The sequence below is a fragment of the Diplotaxodon limnothrissa genome, linkage group LG18, assembly GCF_057381915.1.
Source record: "Diplotaxodon limnothrissa isolate DT_005_m linkage group LG18, D_limnothrissa_male_GT1.1, whole genome shotgun sequence".
Taxonomy (NCBI): Eukaryota; Metazoa; Chordata; class Actinopteri; order Cichliformes; family Cichlidae; genus Diplotaxodon; species Diplotaxodon limnothrissa.
In genome coordinates, this window is record NC_140613.1 from 21,258,092 (window position 1) to 21,281,793 (window position 23,702).

At 43.9% G+C, this 23,702-nt stretch overlaps 2 protein-coding genes across 3 annotated transcripts; one reads left to right on the top strand and one right to left on the bottom strand.

Annotated features, from left to right (window-relative positions):
- Positions 1 to 12,038, top strand: wdr47a (WD repeat domain 47a). Its single transcript, XM_085377211.1, has 17 exons — positions 1 to 162; positions 1,293 to 1,462; positions 1,820 to 1,903; positions 2,056 to 2,140; positions 3,541 to 3,672; positions 3,782 to 3,958; positions 4,045 to 4,556; positions 4,702 to 4,819; positions 6,492 to 6,673; positions 8,181 to 8,426; positions 8,520 to 8,583; positions 8,976 to 9,133; positions 9,503 to 9,672; positions 9,761 to 9,931; positions 10,032 to 10,163; positions 10,321 to 10,539; positions 11,304 to 12,038. The coding sequence occupies exons 2-17, from the start codon at positions 1,305 to 1,307 to the stop codon at positions 11,444 to 11,446; spliced, it is 2,751 nt and encodes a 916-aa protein (XP_085233337.1). The 5' UTR covers positions 1 to 162; positions 1,293 to 1,304; the 3' UTR covers positions 11,447 to 12,038.
- Positions 12,039 to 12,958: 920 nt separating this feature from the next.
- Positions 12,959 to 20,040, bottom strand: gpsm2 (G protein signaling modulator 2). 2 transcript variants are annotated; one of them, XM_085377121.1, is made up of 14 exons: positions 19,800 to 20,040; positions 17,273 to 17,494; positions 17,049 to 17,184; positions 16,795 to 16,934; positions 16,529 to 16,652; positions 16,298 to 16,413; positions 15,801 to 15,956; positions 15,593 to 15,701; positions 15,316 to 15,445; positions 15,147 to 15,223; positions 14,842 to 15,030; positions 14,559 to 14,718; positions 14,281 to 14,471; positions 12,959 to 13,873 (listed from the first exon to the last, which is right to left on the bottom strand). In XM_085377121.1, exons 1-14 carry the CDS (start codon positions 19,862 to 19,864, stop codon positions 13,697 to 13,699), a joined length of 1,992 nt encoding a protein of 663 aa, XP_085233247.1. In that variant the 5' UTR covers positions 19,865 to 20,040; the 3' UTR covers positions 12,959 to 13,696. The 2 variants fall into 2 exon arrangements, with proteins under 2 accessions (XP_085233247.1, XP_085233246.1); XM_085377120.1 differs by having other exon boundaries at positions 14,281 to 14,718.
- Positions 20,041 to 23,702: the final 3,662 nt, after the last annotated feature.

The following is a 23,702-nucleotide window of genomic DNA, read 5'->3' on the forward strand; positions in this document are numbered from 1 at the left end:
GAGGGGACACCGTCAGAGACCAGGAGGAGGAGGGAGGGACCGACAGACACCGAAACAAACGGCGCTGACAATACCGCACCGGTACCGTCGTGACAGCGGCTGTGGGCAGCACGGAGCGGCGTTGAGGGCCAGCGTTTTCATCCCCTGTATGTTCAGAAACAGGTGAGGGTAATGGCAGCACGGCGGAGGGTTACTGTGGTCGGTGGGGACGCTGTCAGTGAGCACCCCGCCCGCCCAGCTAACTAGCGGATGATGCCTCTCTCCCCTCGGCCTGGCTGAAGCTAGTCAGCCAGTGAAATTAGTCAGCTTTGTATGAGCTCTGTCACTAACTAGCTGTTTGATGGTTTTGCCATAATCCGGAGGCTGGATCCAGGACCTATATAAAGCTAACAAGTAGCCTAAGCTTCTTATGCTGTTTGACTTGTGGCTTAGTGCCAGTGTTATTAGCTAGCCATCTCTCAGGCTAGCTTAGCGGTACTGCAGTGCGTGCGTGTGTTTGTGTGCCTGGCTGTGATTATCTGGAGTTTTATAAATGAAATCTCTCCGATCTCGACGACAGACAGCCATCAGTACACCAGAGGCTACATAGTATCACGACAGTCATATAACGTGCTGTTTTCTCCAGTGTAAACGCAACCTCTGAGGCGGCACCTTAATGTTTTGACTTCAAACCTCTGTTTTGCCTGGCTTGTATGTTTTAGCGTGTTTAACACATTTACACAGACTGGCACACAATGACCTCTGTTTTTTTTTTTGTTTTGTTTTTTTTGGAAGACTTAATGCAAACCTGTAATCTCAGTCTTAAAATCTACTTTTTACAAGCTTCTGCATTTGTTTTGCCTGCTAAAAAAAGGCCCTAAATTAGTTTCATGTTTCATCCTGAAGTCACGGTGCCTGGCGATGCATTAAAACTAATCCTACTATTTTATCCTCAGGAGGTGGACAGTGTTACCCAGAATCCAGTTAATATAATATCCAAAGCAGTGAGATTTGTTCTTTTCAAAGAGAATGAATCTTCTTCTTTTGCCTGCTCCCTTTAGCAGCTCCTCTTCCTCCATCTCATCCTGTCGCCACCATCCTCCTCTATCACGCCTACTCTGCATGTCCTCAGTTACTATATCCATGACTACACTACATCCTGTAGTTTTCCTCCTTTGTCCGATATAGCCACGATCCCTCCTCTGCATATGTCCAAACCATCTCAGCCTTGCCTCTAACTTTGTCCATGGTTTTCACTCCCAACATTTTTTTAATCATTTGTGTTTTGCTTTTTTTCATCCTGTAACTGGCAGCCCGTCGTCACAATGACAGCAGAGGAAACCATAAATGTGAAGGAGGTGGAGATCATCAAGGTGATCCTGGACTTTCTCAACTCCAGGAAGCTGCACATCAGCATGCTCGCTCTGGAGAAAGAGAGCGGCGTCATCAACGGGCTCTACTCAGACGACATGCTCTTTCTCAGGTAAGTGAACTCAGTGGTCACTCTGTACAGACTAGATACAGGTGTGTAAGAATTACTGTGAAGTAGGAGCAATGGGAAACTGTTCCAGTCAGTCCAGTAAGTTTAGTGTTTCTGATAGCATCTTCTATGGTGAGGATAGTGTAACACTGCACCTCCACACTGGATGTTTGAGTGCTGCTTTGGAAGTAAGCCAGTCTGCTGAATCTGAGTATTAAAATACATTTTAGTGGTTCACCAAATAGTGTCAAGTTTCTGTTATACGCTGTCATTTTGTTGTAGTAAACACAAGATATTCAAAAAACCCTTATGTTACCGTGAGTCTTCTCATTCATAGGTCACATAAATATTTTGTTTCAGGCAACTGGTCCTCGACGGGCAGTGGGATGAGGTCCTGCAGTTCATTCAGCCTCTGGAGTGCATGGACAAGTTTGACAGAAAAAGGTGAGGCTTCCTATTCTTTTATTGCAGCTTTTCACATATTCAGTTCATTTGACCTATTTGACACTTTGTCGCTGATAACTAAAACAAACAGGCGATGTAATGTTTTCCTAAGTGTATGTAAAAATAGTAAAAGGACTGAATTTTGCCACCAGGTTTCGTTACATCATCCTCAAGCAGAAGTTTCTGGAGGCTCTGTGTGTGAATAACGCCATGTCTGCAGAAGACGAGCCACAGCACGTAAGTCAGAAAACTAAAGACTGTCATCAAAACCTGCCAAACAAAACCTGAATTTCCAACCTTTATAGCAGTCACGTGTTGTTAGGCTGTGAACAAGGTGGGCCACTGTCAAGATAAAAACAGGTAAAAACTGTTTGTAATGTGTATTGTTTGAAAAGGAAACCGTGGAAGTCTGCTTAAAAGCTCTCTGCTTATAAGTGGGTGGGTTATGTGTGTGGGTCTGTGTTTAATGGTGGCAGCACTGACATTTAAGGAGTGACTGATGGCCACACTGCGGTCAGAGGTTATCTGGATTAAGCTCTTTATTTGCTCCTTTGATGAAGTTGTTTGCTGTTGTGGATAAAACACTTAACAAAGATCACCTGTCCACCTGTGACAGCTGATTATGACTGTTTTCTCCCTCCTTGTTCTGGATCGCGTACACCAGTAGGACAGCGTTAGGAACAAGGATCAGGAACACATACTTTATAGGCTAATGCTACGGTGGTACAGTGGTTAGCACTGTTGCCCCCCAGCAAGAACGTTCGGGGTTTGACTTCGCCGGCCGGGGGCTTTCTATGTGGCGTTTGCATGTTCTCCCTGTGGTTGTGTGGGTACCTCGGCTTCCTCCGACATCATGTTTGGTTAATAGGTCGTAGTTACAAATGAGAGCATGAATGGTGGTCTGTCTCGATGTGTTAACCCTGCGATGGACTGGCAGCCTGTCCAGTGAGTACCCCACGTTTTGCCCAGTGACAGCTGGATTGGGTAAAAGGAAAATAGATGGCTGGATTTCTTGGTAATAGATGGGTTATTACATGTACCAGACCAAAAGAGTCCAGACATATTTAACTTTCAGAGCCTTTTTAAATGTTTTGCAGAAATAATATGTACATAATAAAATATTCACATTGTCATAAACTCCCCTGCTGAGGCTATAAAAGATTCATATGAGAGATGATTCTAATTTCTCTGTTAGTCCTAATTGCTAATAGTTTGAAGTCAGACACACACTATTTTGTATAATCAGACAACCAGACTTGCATGAAAACTCCATCTATCCTCTCAAATTAGACTAGCTGTGAGTCTGCTGTAACATGATGTAGTTGTGGATGCTGCCTGTGATGCTTTGCCGGAGCCATCGTGTCCTGTTAAACTGGATTAGCTCACACTTCTTTGGACATCTGTGCATATCGTGTACTAGTGAGCATGCTCACAGTTAATATTGTAGCTGGGGGTGTGTATTACTTGTGTAACGGGCCTGATTGTGTGCTGGTGGTGATTTTTCAGCGCGTGGCAGTGCGAGAGGGCAAAAACCAAAACAATAGTGTGCTCTTTGAGAGAAGATTGATTCTGTTTTTTAGAGGAATCGTCTCCTTGATCATCTGTTACATAAAAATATATATTTCATGTGTTTTCAGCTGGAGTTCACCATGCAGGAAGCTGTCAAATGCCTCCACGCCCTGGAGGAGTTCTGTCCGTCTAAAGACGACTACAGCAAGCTGTGTCTGCTCCTCACACTCCCTCGCCTCACAAATCATGCTGAGTTCAAGGCACGCAGTCTGCTGTTACAGAATAAGACTTGCATAATATCGAAGCAGCAGGAGGAAACTGTCTATGTATTTTCTTTTGTGTCTCATTTCTCTGTTGGCGTCCCCTCAGGACTGGAACCCGAGCACGGCCAGAGTTCAGTGTTTCGAGGAGGCCTGCACCATGGTGGCCGAGTTCATCCCCGCAGACAGGAAGCTGAGTGAGGCTGGATTCAAGGCCAGCAGGGATCGACTATTTCAGCTGCTTCTCAAGGGAGTCCTCTATGAGTGCTGTGTCGAGTTCTGCCAGGTGTGAAACGCTAAAATTTAACGTAAAGACTGCGGCCTGAGTGAGTTTGTGCCTCTAACCGGTCTTTCTCGGACGCTTATGTGCAGAGCAAAGCGACGGGCGAGGAGATCACAGAGAGCGAGGTCCTCCTGGGCGTCGACATGCTGTGCGGTAACGGCTGCGACGACCTGGACCTGTCGCTGCTCTCCTGGATGCAGAACCTCGCCCAGACCGTCTTCTCCTGCGCCTTCGAACAGAAGCAGCTCAACATCCACATAGACCGCTTGGTCAAGCCTGCTAAGACTGGCTACTCTGATCTCCTCACCCCGCTCATCAGCAAACTGTCGCCATACCCCTCCTCCCCCCTTCGCCGCCCGCAGTCCGCTGACACCTACATGTCGCGCTCCTTGAACCCAGCGCTGGACGGGCTGTCCTACGGGCTCTCCGGCCAGGATAAGCGAGCGAGCGCCGGGGAAATAGCGCCGGGTAAAGGGGTCTCTCCGATGTCCCACTCGTTTGCCAACTTTCACTACCCGGGAGCAGGAGGGCAGAGCTTGAGCAGGAGTCTCATGATGGAGAGCTCCGACTGCCACAGCATCTTTGAGGAATCCCCTGAAACGTAAGAGCTTAGATTTGGAGCTTAAGAGCTTAAACAGATTTCCTGTCTCTAAATCTTTTCCTAGAGATACAAAAAGGGAGCAAGATCCATTATTGATGTTGATTTATTTGATTGATTTTCTGGGGTTTGTGTTTTCTCGGTGAAGGTCGAGGACAGACACACCTGTGGATAAGATGATGGGCTCAGCTGGAGCCCAGAACACGCGTCCTGCCTCAGCTCCGGGCGAAGACGCTCCGTCAGCTGGTTCTGCTGACAGGAATGAGGTAAACATCAGCGACTTTTGCTTTTTGAACTGGTTAGGCCTGTTGCATGCGAACACATTTCCAAACAAGTGCTGTGTTTTATTAAGCTTCCCTAATTGTTTTCTTTCGTTAATGGGTGTTGCCTACAGTACCAGTTCCGATTAGTCTGTATTTGGTATTTTAGTCTTTCTTCACTTCTGATTGGCAGCCCAGGTTTTGTTATCTAGTGTGGATGAGAGTGCATTAAGGAAATCGTACATACACATTTGTATTATGCTTTCTAAAGTCATCACTAGCTATTTAAACATTAATAATATGCTCTGTAACGATTGCTTTGTGTAACCAATGAGGCTGGTGGATCCAGGTCATGATCCGGGGTCAGTGGGGACATGTGGCTCGAGAGCCTAGGAGCACAGCCACAAAAATGATTCATCAGTGCCCTCGTGTTGCCCGTAAACACATCGTGAACACAGTATCTGTGTCTGTCTGTCACATGGTTTCTATTCTGGGGCCTCTTGTGCAGCTCAGTGTGAAGCTGGTGCTTTCCTCTGCCTTCCCCGTCACCTTGGAGACACACAAAGAGGCCAGAAACAGAAGCAGACTTTGGGACCTCTGTGATCTCACAGTCACGTCCCTGCCCTCTCTTCCTCTCTGTTCTCTGTCCCTTTTCCAAGCTGGCGCAATGCCAGCGTCTCTGTCCTCCCCCCAACACCCAGTAGGTCTGTTCCCATCAGGTTGCGAGGACAGGAAGCAGAGGACAGAGGGGGGAAATGATCTGTCCTCAGCTCCCTGTCTGACCCCTCCTTCCTCCGCTGATACCTGAACTGGCGCGGAGCAGGGGTCACATGATCACACTTCTGCCTTTGAGCAGTGTTGAAGCTGCCTGGTGTGGCTTGGTTTGTGCAGCTTTTTCTTTTAAAGCGTTACATTAGAACAGTTTGCATTGTTTCTGCGTGAGTTTGGATGTCCACTGTAGAGATGCATTATGTTGAATATAATGGAAAGTACATGTCAAAAAAAGTAATTTGTTTTTGGCTGATATTTCGACCCGGTTACTAGTTTTTAGATCAAACTGCTCTCAACAAGTTTTGTGATTTCATTTTTTTCTTGAAAGTTTTTTTTTCTTTTACTCCTCAGCTGTTAAAGGCTGCTGGTGTATTATTGTCACCTTACTGGGCGGGGGGCGTAATCACCCAAGTTTGTGAATACGGTAACTCAAGGATGAGGCGACCTAGGATCTTCAGATTCATACCCTGGAATCTCAGTGACCTTTTCAGTCAGAGGTCATGATTTCTTCGCTGCATAGTCTTCACAAATTCAGTGTACTTGAGAAGGCAGACATCTGTGACATCAGCTGATCTACAAAACTGTGCAATTCACAGTGAAACAATCTGAATGGAAATCTGATTTCACATTGAACTGAACCTTTAAAATGAATGAAGCAGTAGAAGAAAGTCACGGTTGATGAGTAGCTTCATCAAAGCCACCATCATCCTGTAAACTTCATTATGGTGATCCTCTGCGACGGCAGGCCGGGTCAGGTCTGGTGGAAACACATTTTGATTTCATGGTTAGTTGCAACACCATGTTTTACAGGTTATCCCTTCAATTGTGTGCAACATGATGCAGCTCAATAAAAAGAAAGGTATAAATAATGTGCTTCTAATATTAAATATTTATGCTTCATTCCCAGCTTCGTGACTCAACAGAGAAGTATGAGGAGTTTTATCGCCAGCGCCTCCGCGTGCAGCAGCACCTGGAGCAGAAGCAGCAGCAGAGGCAGATGTACCAGCAGATGTTGCTGGAGGGAGGGGTCCAGCAGGAGCCCCCGCCCAGCGACATGCAGCACAGCCTCACAGAGAAGTTCCTCAACAGGTACGAACGCAGCGAACGAAATGACTTAAATGCTCTTTGCAAGATGAGGAATGTGCGTTCTCTGTTTGCACATTCAGCCAGAGGTGTGGTTCACACAAAGAAACCAAAGCAGACGCATAGACATGGACGGGTGGCGTCTACTTCAGCACTATAATCATGCTGTTTACAAGATCTTTTATTTGTTGAAGCTCATCCTTTCATTCACATAAACTTTCTTATTCTAAAGTCCCGTCCTGCTTTTTTGTATCAAGTCAGCTGAGTCAGCTAAACTGCTGACTCAGCCTCCGCAGGTAACGGCCTGATTTTCAGGGCTTCCTGTTGGGTTTTTGGATATTCAGGCCAAGACTTCCTGTTTAGTCTGCCGGCCATTGTTTTCAAATGTGGATAAAGTGATAAAAGTTAATAAAGCAGATTCTCCATTAAGCATTAGTCAAGTTTGAATTTGAGCAAATGCAGTCTGCCTTTAGCTCGACTTTATGCCTGCACATGACCAAAACCTTCAAATGTTATCGGTCATTAGAGCCTAACAGATGATAAATGGAAACCAGAAAGCTTCCAATACTAAAAATTTTGCTTGCTTGCAGATTCTTCTTATTCATATACAGATATCTGTCTGTAGACTGCATAACCAAAGCATTTTAAAAACTGAATTCTTGTTATTTCTTGTTATATGCAGTTGATTTATTCATTTAATCTCATCCAGCAGCTATATATATAGCCCTGCAGATGTTTCACTGTAAACACGTGAAGGGTTGGGTTGTACCAACAGTGCAATGCAGTAGCTTAAACTGGGGAGAATGGACCAGATCCCCAAAATGAGACTTCATCTCACAGTTCGGGGAAATATGGTACAGACAGCTGTTCAGTCGTATGGCGCACTTGTCATGGTAGTTGTGGGACAGCTTGCTGAAGTGAAGCCTGCATGACATTGACCGTCGTATAACAGCAGAGGAGCAGCTGTCAGAAAAGGTTAACATATTAAGGCTCTTAAAAACGACGAGTCCCATGTGGATTCGCTTGCATGGCACACCCCCTCCTGTCTATACTGCACCATCTGCTCTAATCAGCTACAACATAACACATGGGACCACCACCTCATGTGTGTTTGTGTTGTACACAATATTAGACACAGTTTCCTCTCAAAACTGCAGTAGCATTATGTTATATGTATATTTTTACTGTATGTTCTCTAACCACAAAACCACTTCAGTTAGCTTCAGCTCAGTGATTAAAAATGAGGTGACAAAATAGTTTTTTGTTTTTTTTTTCTTCTAGCGGGACAAAAGCTCTTTGATTTGCCCTCAGAGACATCCTCCCCATCCTCCCTCTCCCAGTCTACGTAGCACTCTCCATTATTCACAAGGCTAGCTGTGAATAATTACATTAATATTTGAGTTTTCCTTTGTAGTTCTAACCAGGCTGTCGGCCTGCAGATACAAGTCTTTAGTAGAAAGAAGAAAACAAGTTGCCTCTTTGGAGACAGAACTCGTGTGTTTGGTTGTTGCAGGTCCATCCAGAAGCTGGAAGAGCTCAACGTGGGGATGGAGAATTTGGGAGAAGAGGTAAAATCTCTGACGCAGCAGTGTAATGGCAACGGGAACACGCCCGCCTCCGAGGACAATAACAACCCTCCGTCTGTAACCCCCGAGCAGAGCCGGACCCAAGGGGGAGGGGTGCTCAGCAGCACCCCGCAACGCACCGTAGGGGGTCGGCCTGTGCCGCCTCCAAATGAGTCCCCTGTCGCCACAATGAGGTTTGTGAGTTTGCTTTTGTTTGTTTTTGTTTTTTAAACCTGCTTGTTGAATTACTGGCCCCTGTTTTTTGTTTGTTTGTTTGTTTTTTACAGTGGGCAAAAACCAAAAGGAGGCCAACAAGGTGACTCTCCAGGCTCTTTATCCCGAATTAAAGAGGTAGGGACGGACACACACACACACACACACACACACACACACACACACACACACACACGGTGACAGCAGAATGACAGCCGTCATTAGAAATAACAGTTATGACAGACCTGGTGTTAATAATCAGTTTCAGGTTGTTACTCAGGTGTTACCCTTAGTTTAGCTCTGACCTTGTGTGGTGTGATTTTAAAGTTCAGCACATTCTCTGTTGTTTACATTGTACTTTAAAATGATCCAGTGTAATGCTAATTTGGCTAAGCGGATTATAACAGTTTTATCTGAATGGCAGTGATGTCACAGCAGTATGCATGTCATAGGGTAGAGAAGATCAGATGAGATTACGGTGCTGTAATCTCATTGCTAATGTGTGTTTTTCGTATATGGCGTGTTTTCAGGGTGACAAACCAAAAAGCCTGTTTGTACCGGTGCATTCTTTGGAAGACACTCAGGCTATTCGAGCCGTTGCCTTTCACCCGTCTGGAGCGCTGTACGCTGTGGGCTCCAACTCCAAAACGTTACGCGTGTGCGCTTATCCAGAGACGCTCGACACGAGGTAACAAAAATCAAAAAAGTGAATGTTAAATGTTAACACATGTTCTCTTTTCCATTTTTTTTTGTTTAGTATGATCCATCACATCTCTGTTAAAACCCATCTTTTTGTTTCTGATCCTTTAAAATATGAGTGAAAAGTAGACTTTTTAGTACCTTTTAATGACCACATAACAGCCAGCAACTAGATGTGCAATACACATTTTTCCCTAGCGACTGGTGGTTGCCATGTGGTCACTGATCTGTCAGTTAGCTTATAAACCTCTCTTCCATATTAGTTAAAGTTAGTGTGTAAATAGTTGGAAAGTTCAAACCAGTAACTGTTTATTTTCATCTCTGCATACAGTAGCTGACCACCTTTTCCTCTCCTCAGTGGTTCAAGTCCAACAAAGCAGCCAGTGGTTCGCTTTAAGAGGAACAAACACCACAAAGGGTCCATCTACTGTGTGGCCTGGAGCCACTGTGGGCAGCTGCTGGCTACAGGCTCCAATGACAAATATGTCAAAGTGCTGCCTTTCAGCGCAGAAACGTGCAACGCCACAGGTAAGTGTCCTCAGCGTGAATGTGTGGTGGTCGTCCCGTTTGTGGCATTGCCAGTGTTCTCATTTTTGTTTATTTTTGTGCATCCTAGGCCCAGACCTGGAGTTTAGTATGCATGACGGTACCATAAGAGACCTGGCCTTCATGGAGGGGCCTGAAAGTGGAGGAGCCATCTTGATCAGTGCCGGGGCCGGAGACTGTAACATCTACACCACAGACTGCCAGAGAGGACAGGGTCTGCACGCCCTCAGTGGACATACAGGTAACTGCTCCATCCCTCCATCTGTCCAGCACAAATCAAAGTGGAAGTCAGAGAGAGTAAGGATGATGCTGAAAGTGGACAATGTGTAATCTCTCTTCAGGACACATCCTGTCTCTGTACACGTGGGGAGGCTGGATGATCGCTTCCGGCTCTCAAGATAAGACGGTGCGTTTCTGGGACCTCAGAGTGCCCAGCTGTGTGCGGGTAGTGGGAACTGCTTTCCATGGCTCAGGTTTGGCTCGCATCATGTGTTTCACCTCTTAATATAGCAAGTGTTTGGGAATTGTGAGCCAAGATACCAGAAATAGTAAATGTTATCATTGGTTCTGTTGTTCTCGATTTGAAAATAATGACAGTTCATACAACTACACCCCTTCTTTACTACACAGGGAGTCCTGTTGCCTCAGTCGCAGTTGATCCTAGTGGCCGTCTCCTAGCAACAGGACAGGAAGATAGCGCATGCATGCTGTATGACATCAGAGGAGGACGCATCGTCCAGGTGTACCGGCCGCACACCAGTGACGTTCGGTCCGTTAGGTTTTCCCCTGGAGCGCACTACCTGCTCACTGGTTCCTATGACACAAAGGTTGTGGTCACCAACCTCCAAGGTATGTCTACCTTCAGAGCGCATACAGTGGTTGCATCTGGATATGATGTGGTATAGCTACAATAGTTAAAACATCTGTAACAGCACTTAATTCAATAGAATCACTTCAAACAAAGTTTAAAAATGTTTCATTAAAAAGCCACTCTTGTTTGATCACTAACATCTGGGGAAAAAAACAATCTTTTGAGTCTTAATAATCAGAAGTAATTGTAATAATAATAATTATAATGATGATGATAAGTATGCCTGTTTTATAGAAGGTTTCCCCACCTCCTTAAATAAAATATAAATTAAAAGGATGATTGTGAGATTGGCTCCAGGTCTGCCACTAGAGGGGACTGAGTTACATCATAGGTGCATCACATTTGGACGTGTCCAAGTTTTAACCATTGAGCTGTAGATTCGAGGTGAAGTTGGAAGAATTTGGAGGTAATACTCCTTTATCATTATTCCATTCATTTTGTGCAATGTCCCAACATTAAACAACCCAGAGCAGGATGCTACCACCAGCATGTTTGACAGCTGGTACAGTGTTCTTAGGGTTGAACGCCTCCAAATATACTGCACCTCTTGTCACTGTGGCCAAATAACAATCTTTGTCTCGTGTGACGGTAAAGAGTTTGGTTTGTCCATGTGGGCAGCTAGTTAAGATGTCGCAGATCCTTTAACACCACATATTAAAAGATTTAAGAGTGTATGTATATATTTGAGGCCACATGTTAGCGCGTGTCTGATGGTTTTCTGCCTCCTCCTCCGTCTCTCTAGGTGACCTGACCAAACAGCTGCCTCTGACCGTGGTGGGAGAACACGGTGACAAAGTGATCCAGTGCCGATGGCACACACAAGACCTGTCCTTCCTCTCATCCTCTGCTGATCGCACTGTCACACTTTGGACACACAATCCATAACACACACACACTTGTATGCGCACACACACACACACACACACATACACACAGAGCCAGTTGTTTCTATCTGACACATTCCCCTAAAATATTACTGCTCCTCTGCATTGTAAACACTGACCCACCCTTACACACACACACACACACACACACACACTCATAGGTACACAAACTGGTGAACAAGCCTTTCCCTCCTGTCTGTAGTAAAGCAAATGGGACTCACACCTGGGACACATCAAAAGCACACTTGTTGCATGTTCTCCTTTCTTGATCACCACACTGAGGAGTAAAACTGCAGGATTCTTCGTCCTGTAATTCGCCCTGCGTTTTTGCTCTCTGCTCACACCAATCAGTTGCTGCATGTCCTTTTTCCTAAAGGGATGAGTAGGAGAGACAGGACAGGAGTGCTTTGTTCATGATGGTGCCTTCCTTGAGTTCTCAGTTTCCATAACAAAAAACAAAAAATCAAAAAATGGTCCTTTTTTTAATATCAAATTTTGTTAAGTCATTTTGAGAATCATACATTCCTCTTTTTGCATATCATTATTTTTTACAGCTGGTGAGACGCTGCTATTGTTTAAGAAAGACAAAAATTTGATGTAAAATGTAGTTTTTCCAGTGTTTCAGTGGTGAGCTTTTCCTCTCGGGAGGCCGAATCTATGGAAGTCAGGCTATCTCATGCTTCCCCGTGGGGTGTCTAACATTACTGTATGCACTGTATTACTGCAGCTCCAACTGTGTAAACGAGCTAGTGTGTTTAAATTTAAAATCAGTGTTTTTTTGTTTTCTTTCTTTTTTTTTTGCGCTGAAGCTGTTCTGGTGTCTTTGCAGTGGCTTGCTCGTTACTATGTTAGTATCAAAGGGAAGTACAGCATGTGATTATTGGTTGGGCGCCCTTGCATACAGTTTGGATTTGGCTGTGTTCAAAAGCTTTGGCTTGTCTACTGCTGTGTGTGTGTAATGTCAGTAGATGGCAGTCTTTTCCCCAAACAAGGGTCTGACCGTATGCACAATGGATTCTGGATGGACGCACGGGTGTATTGATATTTATTTAGAACCAGTGTTTGGGGCATATGCATATTATTTTATTTTTTATTTTAACCTGCGCACTTTGTCCTTTTAACATCGTCTTCTAATATTGACTTACTTGCAGAGATGATATTTAAGTTTATATGTTAATGTATAGTATATATTATTTTAACAATGAAGGCCAAACTAATACGTACATAGATGTATTTATTTCAGTTGTGTTTATGTATGTACAGTTAGTTTGTTTTTGAAATGCTAGTGGCTCTTGTATTAAGCCTTGTTTTTAAAAGTGACAGATGAGTTCAAGCTAACTGAAGTCTGACTGCTGGTACTTTCAATAAAGTGTCTTTTACACAAACTCTGCATTTTGTGTTTTGCTTTTCTTCTTTGGATTAAATACTTGATGCTGAACATTTTCAAATAAGTCACGATGGCTACATGAACAGACATGTTTTATTCCTCTGAACTCATAGTATTTAGTACAAAAGGGTAAGAGACACGGACTGTACATGGGTTAAATCCATACTTTATCAGTTTGCTCATAGTAGCTTTTGTAAGTGCCTCCTGTGCGACTTCAGGAACTTAACTCAAACAAAAACCTCATACAAACAGACACACACTCTTCTCAATGAGATTCATAAAGCACCATGGTCACTTTTTCATGAAAAGTTTCCACAGAAATCAGAACAGATCACACCTTCAAACATTTACATTTTACTTGCAACATGGCACAACTCAGAAACTCCATGAAATCACATCAAACAGACACGCACAAGACACGCACACTGCCATGTATGCCACATCTGTAAAGGGCTGTAATACATGAAAAGAGTGATTTAAAACACCACTATGAGTATACCTCTACTACTTCATAGCAGTGGGACGGCAGTTCATGGGACAAGAACAATAAATACAAACATACCTGCAGTGGTGTATTTAAAAATACACAGGGTGAAGTGAGAGTATGCAGCAGTACAGAATTATTAAAAACAATTATTAAAAAAACACTTTTGTCCCTGATGCTACTCTGAGTTCATCTTTGTACAAGCTGTGTGAAAAGTCCTTGTTAATCTGAGTTCCCCCGCCCCCCCATACTGTCAACTGCATACAGTGCTGATAATGCTATGTGTTGTCCTAAAGGACAAGGAAGTGATCACTGGTCCATCACGATACTGTCCACACCTTCATTAAACAAAAGACCTCACAGTCCCTTTAGTGCTTTGTTTAGTTGGAGCTTGGCCTAGATGCAGCGTTTGCAGCAGAAGGCAGGGTGACGCGTTGTTCGTCCATTCGTTTGGCCTGCGACCGCATGATGAGGCTGAAGAAGTCCTCATCTGGTACGGTGGGCCCTCGGACTGGAGGAGGGGGAGGAGCACACCGCTGGTCATCCAAACGGGAGCCCTGGAAGGAATACGGTGAAAGCAAAGAGTATGACTTTGATGTCTGAGTAACAGGATGTTTATAATCTTGTTTCTAACTTTTTTCTTTGTAATATACTTTGCTCCTTTGTGCAGCTGATCTCTTGCAAGGTAATAAGAATCCTGCCTCCTGACCTCTGGCTACAACAAACAGACATCACTCTTCTACTTATGTTACACCGGCTTCCTGTTACCTTCAGCATCCACTTCAAAAACATCATTCTTGTATAGGATGGATTCCACTGTTGGGACTCTTTAACTACACAATTATTTTAAATAGGAGCTAAAATATTTCTGTTTATACCGGTGTTTGAATATCAAGTGTGCCCACCCAGCACTATATAAATGTGTATTAGCAAACTATTCAGTAAACTATGCTTTTTCTGTTACCTGGCACTTGACAAGCATATCAAAGAAGTCATCATCAGGCTCAGCGCTGTCAGCGTTGGCCATCAGGTGGCTGAGCACGGCCTGGTTGCTGTTTTGGTTGAGCCTGAGTCCTGGCAGGCTCCCCCCTGCTGCTGATGACTCCTCTAAGCGCCTGCCCTGAGCGCCTGACACATTGGCAGACTCTGACATGGCTACAAATGAAAATAAATAAGTACGCAAATTATAAATTATTTTAACAGTGGTTATATTTTTTGTGTGGGTGGATTGCATGGACCTACATTTCCTGATGGTCCTGGGAGGTGACTCTGGGCCGCTGTTTAGCGATAACCTGCTGCCTCGGTCCTGTATCGAACATCGCTGGTCATCCATGCGGTTGCTCTGGAATCGGCTCAGCAGGTCAAAGAAACCGTCGTCTCCGAGCATGTCGGGGCTGAGTCGCTGGAAAACAAAAACAAACAACTTGAAAAAAATAAATAAAAATAAAACAGCAAAAGTTGTTTGATCTTGAATACATGAGTGCTCTCTGAGTGATCTTCAAATGAATGCCCCAGGTCTGCGTACTTTTTGTGGTCCCTGTGCAGGTGGCTGACTGGTATCCAGGGTATTGCTGGTGTCCTGGAGGACCTTACTGGAGCCACCAGACTTGCACTTCTTCCCTCGCAGACGACCAACAAAGAAGAGCTTGGAGGAGCTCTTAGCCAGCGAGGGTTTGGACTGTTTGGTCAAGATGTCGCTGTTCCACTTTTGACCCTTCAGCACAGAAATGGATCACAATCATCACAAGTTCAATAGCAAAGGGTGATGTAACAAGAAGCCCTTCTTGTAGATGAGGTGTGAGCAGAGCACTACAGTGGAGCAGTTCTTACATTTACTTTGTCTGGAGTAAGCTTCACCAGCTCCAGGTTCTCCATGCTATGTCGTTTGCTCATCCTGGGCCTGGCTCCTGTAAAACAATAACAATGTTACGTAATCTACACATTCAAAGCATCTGAAATATTATAGCAAGGGGCATAGGGAAGGTCACACAGTTTTTACCGTGCAGGCTGTAGTCGATATCCTTATTTTCGGAAACAGTGGAGGTATTTGTGCTGTAGCTCAAACCCAAAAGTGTCTGGAGATCAGATACATTCATACGAGCTGTCAGCTCCCCGCTTCTGTCTCCAGTCTGAAAACAACAACAACAACAAAAAAACAGAAGGAACAAACCAACTTTTAATTTTACTGCTGAAGGATTTCTGTATCTGTTCTTAACAAGTTTGCTTTGAGTACTTCTGAAATGCTTTGCTGTGAAGATAGTATGAGCAGTGCATACCTCTCTGCAGATCTCCAGGTGTTTCTCAGCAAAGTGCATGGCTTGGTCATGGTTTCCCAGTGCAGTGTAGGCATTTCCAAGACTCCAGCACGCACGGCCCTCACCAATCCTACAGAATGAAACCATACATAAGCAAATACTATTTAACTGTGGCATACTGTAGTTACGTCAAAAGAAGCATCATAAAACCTTGTGTTTGCATCTGTACCTGTCATTGAGGTCTTGAGCTATGATGAGATGTTTGAGGTGATAGTCTATGGCTCTCTCATAGTCCTGCAGAAGTGTGTAGGTGTTGCCGAGACTGTAGCAGGCCTGAGCTTCCACGGCTCGGTCCTTTAACTGCCTCGCCAACTGCAGTGTCTTCCTAACAAGCAATCAGACAAGATGCTTCAAACAATGCACACTGGCTTTATGTTTTCTTCATACAATACAGGCCTGCTTTCCCAGAAGGAGCTCATAGGAACATAATATAATGCATAAATACAATGATAGAATTTTAGATATTGCCACTATTGTGTAAGGAAAAGAGTCTAAAAATGTTACAGTTATTTGATAATTCAATTTCCTCTTTTTTGGGGGGGGGGACATGAGACAATCATGGTGACAATGTAGGATCAAGTGATTAAGGATCCAGTCACACATGCCTAGAGACCAAATGCGGCCAACAACAACAAACATTAATACACATATGTAGGTGTGGCTTACTTGTAATGTTCAGCTGCCACTTCAAATTCCCCCAAAAAGATATACGCATTCCCCAAGTTGCAGCAAGCCCGCCTCTCTGCTGATCGATCCCCAAACTCCTTAGCAATGAGCAAACGCTGAAACAGAAACACTGAATTTTAACATTGTATTTAAAAAGGCGTAATAAGTAACTTACTAAAAGAAAACATCATCATGGATGCTTGTGAACTCCTTACCAAAAGACACCCTCACCTGTTCATGAGAAGCTACAGCTTTGTGAAAGTTTCCCAGCAGGTAGTGTGTGTTGCCAAGGTTGCCATAAGTTCGACCCTGAGCAGCTCGATCTCCAAGCTCCTTCACTATCGCCAAGTTTGCCCTGACAATGCATATGCAATCAAACGGTCAGCCAGCAGCTCACTTTGTAATACACTGGATACTTGACACAACAGTCAAAGTAACAGAACTTGTTATTTCTAATGTTAAATGACTCTGATTAAATCACACGCTCTCCTTCTTACTCATAGTACTCTGCTGCTTTCCTCAGTGCCATCATGACATCTTCTGGGAAATCTCCGGGCTCAGCTCCGCTCCAGCAGATACTTTTGCCTTTGGCATGGTACACATTCCCAAAATTATAGAGTGCCCTCGCTTGCCCCACCTAACCGGAAACACGAGTGGTGAAGATCACTTTCTTCTGAAACTCTCAAATACATGAATACAAATATCTGACTTTTATTCTTTATTGCTTATTTTCTCGAATACGTTGCCTCACCTTGTCATTCATGTCTCTGGCTATGTCCAAGTGCCTCTGACAGCAAACCACAGCCTCATCGAACCGACCCAGCACCTTCAATGTGTTGCCGAGGTTACCGCTGGCTTTGGCCTCTCCGACCAGGTCGCCAATTGTCCTGAACAAGACACGTCACGCTGTTAATAAATAAACATTGTGCTGCACTCAGCAGGGCCTTTTACAGAGCTGTTTCTCATGTGTCCAACCTCGTCAAGGTGAGATCGTGCCGGTGGAACTCCAAGGCCTTGGCATAGTCTTGCAGGTGGAAGTAGGCATTTCCAAGCTGGCTGTAGATGGCACTGAGCACCTGGAGGTCCTCTGTGCCCACTTGGATGGCAGCTTCAAAAAAGGAGACGCCTGCTTTGTAGTCACCCACCTTACAGAGGCGCTCACCCTCCAGCGCCAGCTCCAGGCAGGACACCTCCATCCTAAAGAAGAGAGGAGCACAGTCTGGACTTCTCTTCTTCAAAAACATAAACTCTAAAATCTCCTCGTCCTCTAATCGACAGCCAAATGGCTCCGTCCACGACTGAAAAACAAAACGTCCTTCGAAGCAAAGGCTTTCAGCAAGTAGGAATGTTTAGCCACTTCCTTCCATCTACAGAAAACAATAGAGCGTGTTTATTATAGTAGATCTCACATCCTTTTGACCTACCCCAGAAAGCAAAACAGGTTCCTTTTCCAATCAGCTGAACCAAAACTGAACCTTTGATATTCAGTATTTGTAATGTTTGCTGCTGTTGCTTTAGAACTTTAAACACCTTATAACCGATCATTTAAAAGATCTTTGCTGGCAAAGATTAAAAAAAACATCTTAAATTTCCTAAAATATTGCTTGTGAAAGCAAAATGTTTGATTCCCAGCAACCAACACTGGACATCTGTATACTTCTTCAAAAGAAATAAAATCAAAACACCCAATAAATTTGTTTTTGAAGTACAGCAAATACATGAATGTCTGTAACAAACACTCATGAGGTTTAAATGTTTTAAGCCAGATGAAAAGAGTGTCAGTCAGTGGCTGTGAAGGCAAATTTAGTGGCATATTTGTGCTTAGCAAAAACTGTCAGATAAACCAACTTTGTTTTTCAGGAAACTGTACTGTTAGTGACATAATGGCTTAACAAAAAAATCTATTCAGTTTGTATAACAAGATTTCCTCCTGTAACCACCCTATGGTTATCTGAAAGCTCGCAAAAACAGACCCAGAAATGACGCAAAAACACCAAACAGCTTGTCTCACCATCCAGCTAGGCTATAATTTGAGAACAAAGGCAAACATGGTGTAAGAACAATAAAGTTCAATAGAGCTCAGCGCAGCGGCCTTAGGCCTTATATTAAAGAGCTTACTTTGTGTTTACTGCCACGTTAACACTATCATTTAACACTCTAGCTGAGGCAAATGCTAGCCTACCTGCTGGCTTTTTGTGTCTTACAACAACAGCAGCAGCACATGGAACATCTGAGAGGCATCTACTGAGGTATCCACTGGAAAAACCTCCAGGCTGCAGCTCCTTCTCTTTCTCCGAAGCATGGAGAGATTACCTTAGACCAACTTCGAGTTGAAAAGATTTTTTTTCTCTTTTAAATACAAAAATGCCCTAAAAACTAAACTGCATTCGTCCTAGGTAATATCAAAACCATAATTCATCTGACGTCACAGAGATAATTTAGCATCACGCACTGGAAAACCTTCAAGGAGACGCGTGTGATGTTGTCACAGCATTAACTTCCAATGCCTGCCAGCAAGGAAACTTCTCTATCAGCGTTTTCTCGGCTAATCTGCTTGTCTTTCGTCCAAGCCCCGCTCTCCTGGTGACCTGGTCACCTGAGATTACGGCTGTAGAGTATGCACCTGAGAGATTACAAAGCCGGTGAGTGCTGTACAGATTGATTAGATCTGTCAGACAAACAGAGTCTGTAGCGACGTGTAATGGAATTAGGGATGCACTGATGAACGGGTGAAATTCTGCGCTGATACCAGTGTTTAAAATAACTATTTCACCACTACCAAGTAAAAATGTTTATTTTGTTTTTGATATCTATTCCCCTTTATGTTCCAAGCACACAAATAATTCATTATGACAAATAAAATCTGTATCTGCACAATGTCTTATTTGCTGATTAGCCAATGGCAGTCAAACAAAGCTGTTTGTTCGATATATATTTGTGCACCTCTAGGTGGAATAAATTTACTGATGTCAACAATCTAGCCAGTATTGTAAAAATAATCCACCCTCTTACCAAACACACGCCTAAGCTATCTAAATAAAATGGACACGCATGTGGACATAAACACAGGGAGCAATGATGAATATTTCAGGGCTTGTTTAAATATTGAAGCTGGCGGGCGCAGGTCTTTATGTGGTTGGCAGGTCACATCTGCTACCCGAGTGCTTTACCTGGCAATGTAAGGACAGCTGCAAGATGCTCCCCCCTTTTTTTTTTAAAGAAAACTTACCTGCCTTAGTCAACAAAGTCCCAGACCACAGTGTGAAATGATTCCTCCAGTCTATCATTTAACTTTAGCTTCAATACTAAACATAGCGTCACTTCTTCAACTGGGTACGTGAAACATCTTACATTACAAATATTTCAATGACTATAAATAGCATTGCTCCTCTTAGGCATCAACAAAACACTTCACCAACACTCCATCTGAAACTAGAGACTGGGAAAGCAATCACACTTTCTACACTCTAACTACACTTTAGTGAAAAGACAAAAGTCCTACCTGTAGCGGACGTGAAAGGACTGTTCCTCAGCACGCGTGCTAACCACTGAGCCACCTGTATCCATTGAAGTGCATAATATGAGGGAAAATCCCAGTTTCGTTCCCGAAAAAATGGTTGCGTTTAGCACCAAGACTCTGAGAGGAAAAAAAAAAACTAAAAAACTCTTCGGTGAACCGAATGGTCACCCAATGTGTTCGAGTCTGCAGCAGTCCCTCTGCTGAATGTTGACAGGGGAAGGTAAACCCACGACTGTTAAAGCTGCAGAATCCTGAGCGTCAGTCCACACAGCTGCTTTCGTGTAATGTGTGTTTTGCGTCACTGGCCCTCAATCGCTTGTTAGCGGCCCTCTGTGAAGAGAACACAAGATGCTGCATGTGAAGCCTCTTTCTGGCTGCACGGTGCCATGGCAACACCAACCAAACAGCAGCGTGAACAAGCGGGGTAAGCAAGAAGCGGGAGAGTGGGGCGGAAATGAATGCACGGGGCCAGCCAAACTGTCAATCTTCTAGGATGGACGGGGACTTCACCCAGGCTTGGAGAGGTTGTGTGCTCCACAGGTATAGCAAAGCAAGAGGAAAAAATATCTACAGTGTGTGTGAATGGAAATCATGGCCTAGGAAGTAGCTGAAAAGAAAGAAATAGCAACCAGAAACCTGCTGCATGATTGGTTTAAAAAACAAACAAACTCAAAAAAACCTCTCCCAAAAAACAAGGTAAACTGAAAATCTGGGAAAAAGCAGAGAGACTTGCTGCATGTACGCTACCTCCACCAAAGGAAAGGACGGCAATAAGCGTGCTACATGGAAAGTAGAGACTGCTTCAAGTAAAAATCTAAACCAGCCATTACCTAATTTCAGCATGAGGTCATTCTTGCCACACCCATTAGCTCCCCAAGTTTAAACCGTCAGCCCCGCCCCTGAACGCACACACACACACACAGACACACACACACAATATGGGAAATGGGGCAGGCCAGTTATTTGCAAACTGGGTTACATCTTTATATTAAATAGCAACTAAATTACAAGACAGACATGCAGTAGGTGGCCTATCTCTATTATATTGGCAGCTGAAGCCATAATGAGTGATTATTTGTTTCCAACAGAGCATTTGTTCAGCTACATCAAAGATAAGCTGGCTCAAATTAAAAACCCCAAAATGAAGAAGTGATCAGGATGGTAGTAACAACTGAGAATGGTCATGATTATAATTAGATTACGTGATTGATGAGTGCTATTTTACAGTCAATGAAACATTATATTATATTAGGTAATATTGCTTACTAAGTTTACAAATCCATACATAACAAGGAAGCCAATATTCACAAAAACCTAATATCAGGAACTTTGATTAATAAACTGTTCCTCTTGTTACGTATTAGAGTTAATCATTAGACCCACAGCAGCGCAAACAGGTGCTTTGATAACAAGAAACATTTCCCATCACTTGAATTCAATTTTCAATTGAGATTAAAGACAAAAATCTCTAAGGCGCAATGCAGTAAAACTGAAAAAAATCTATGCTGCACATACAGTGCTTAACAAACGTATCCAACCACCACCCAATGGAAGGTTAATGCCACACTGCCCTTAATTAAATTGTTAGTTACCAAAACATTTTTATATTTCTGTTATATTAAATCCACTACTATGTGCAAAGCCTTTTTTTTAGCTTTTCTAGCTAAAATGTAATTTTTGTTACTATTCAAGAATATTCAAATTTACCATTTTGCAAAAAAACTGAATAAAATAGTGAAGGACAATAATTATACATAATTCTTTATTAAGATGACAGGTTACAGTTATTTACTTAAAATCCTGAATAGGAAATTAGTTATTGTGGTGAATGTTACGTTGGATTACTTTCTGACTTCTCAGACAAGTCCAGTGTACCGACTCTAATCTTGTTTGTTATTTGTCTACTAAATAACAACATAATAACATTATAATATTTAGTTTTAAAAGTTTTTGAGAGATTTCAATATTTTGCAGTTTTTAATGACAGCTAAATAACAGCAAATCTCTCTCAAACTCTGCCCTGTAACTTGCATGTGTATATATATATATATATATATATATATATATATATATATATATATATATGTATATACATACATATATATATATACATACATACATACATATACATACATATACATATACATGTATATGCGTCTGTATCCAGTAAGGGTCCTAAGGCTAGACCCCCTATGCTAAGCAAGCCTACCGCAGACATGAGCGAGACAGATAAATATGAAGGCATGCCGGCTCGGACGTCGCCCGGATCAACAAGGTCCGCGTCAGGTGTTGAGGAACCAGGGCACCCTGACGAAAAGTGGGCTACTGGAACAAGAAGGCATCGGTGGGCAAGGGACGAAAACAGGGCGTTGTTGGAATGCGGAAGGGGCTACATGAATAGGATGAGGGACCTATGGATTCTTCGATACCCAACATCCACAATGACGGCGAAACAACTAGTAGCTCAGTGTTCCAACATTCGAAAGAAGGGACTGCTCTCACAGCTAGAGATTGACGAGGTACAACACAAATGCTACGGCAAGGAGGAGTCAGGACGCCAGGTCAGGGGGGAGATATCATCACCCCCACCCGAGATTGGGTACATAGCCCCAAGTGCGATAGGAGAAGGATCGTTGAGTGCGAGAGGAACTGACCTGAAAAATAGGATCATGGCCAAGCTTGAAACCTGGATCCCCCGTAGCCGGTTACCAAGATTACGTGAAGTACCCTCAGAAGGTCTGCTAGATGATGTTAATGCAGCACTACGGGCAATACCTACAACCACGATTACCGACACTAACAAGCTGATCTACAATACGGCAGCAGTGATCAGTGAGATGCTTGGCTACAAGTTGAACAGCCACAAGGGGCAGTACCCTCCATGGAGAAGGAGGCTAGAGGGCAAGATCAAAGTAGCACGGAGGGAGGTTAGCCAACTAACAGAGTTGCAGAAAGGTGCGACAAATAAGGTGCCTAAGAAATACAGCAAGCTGTCCATACCTGAGGCCTTGGAAACTGCCAAGCAAAGACTCACAGCCTTGGCCAGCCGCTTGAGGAGGTACACCAGAGAGATAGAAGGCAGGAGAATAAACCAGCTGTTCTCCACAGAACCAGCAAAGGTGTACTCTCAGTGGCAAGGGAACAATAAGAGAACAGCACCACCAAGGCTGGAGACGGAGCAATACTGGAAGAGCATATGGGAGAAGGATGCAACCCATAACGGCAATGCTCAGTGGCTAGTGGATCTGAGGGCAGACCACAGCGACCTCCCTGAACAGGGTCCAGTAACCATCACAGTGGCAGATATCCAAGAAAGGGTCTCCAGTATGAAGAGTTGGACAGCACCAGGGCCCGACATGGTTCACACCTACTGGCTGAAGAAGCTGACTGCACTCCACGAGCGTCTGGCAGCACAAATGAACCAGCTGCTAGTTAACGAGAGACACCCGGAATGGCTAACTGAAGGCCGGACGGTCCTGATCCCCAAGGACCCCAAGAAGGGACCGGTCCCCTCCAACTACCGATCAATAACCTGCCTCAGTACTACATGGAAGCTCCTGTCAGGCATCATATCGGCTAAGATGAACAGGCACATGGGTCAATACATGAGCGGGACACAGAAAGGAATTGGCAAGAATACCAGAGGTGCAAAACACCAGCTACTGGTAGACAGAACAATCAGCCGAGACTGCAAGACCAGACTGACCAACCTGTGCACTGCCTGGATTGATTACAAGAAGGCCTATGACTCAATGCCCCACAGCTGGATACTGGAATGCCTAGAATTGTACAAGATCAATGGGACCCTAAGAGCCTTCATCAGGAACTCAATGGGGATGTGGCGCACAACACTAGAGGCCAACTCCAAGCCCATAGCACAAGTTA

Coding starts and splice junctions, on each gene's coding strand:
- wdr47a (XM_085377211.1), top strand. CDS start 1,305: ATGACAGCAGAGGAAACCATAAATGTGAAGGAGGTGGAGATCATCAAG. Junction 1,463..1,819: donor GACGACATGCTCTTTCTCAG/GTAAGTGAACTC, acceptor ATTTTGTTTCAG/GCAACTGGTCCTCGACGGGC. Junction 9,932..10,031: donor CGCCCTCAGTGGACATACAG/GTAACTGCTCCA, acceptor ATCTCTCTTCAG/GACACATCCTGTCTCTGTAC.
- gpsm2 (XM_085377120.1), bottom strand. CDS start 19,864: ATGGATACAGGTGGCTCAGTGGTTAGCACGCGTGCTGAGGAACAGTCC. Junction 15,957..16,297: donor GTGGCAGCTGAACATTACAA/GTAAGCCACACC, acceptor ATTGCTTGTTAG/GAAGACACTGCAGTTGGCGA. Junction 15,702..15,800: donor GCTCAAGACCTCAATGACAG/GTACAGATGCAA, acceptor TTCATTCTGTAG/GATTGGTGAGGGCCGTGCGT.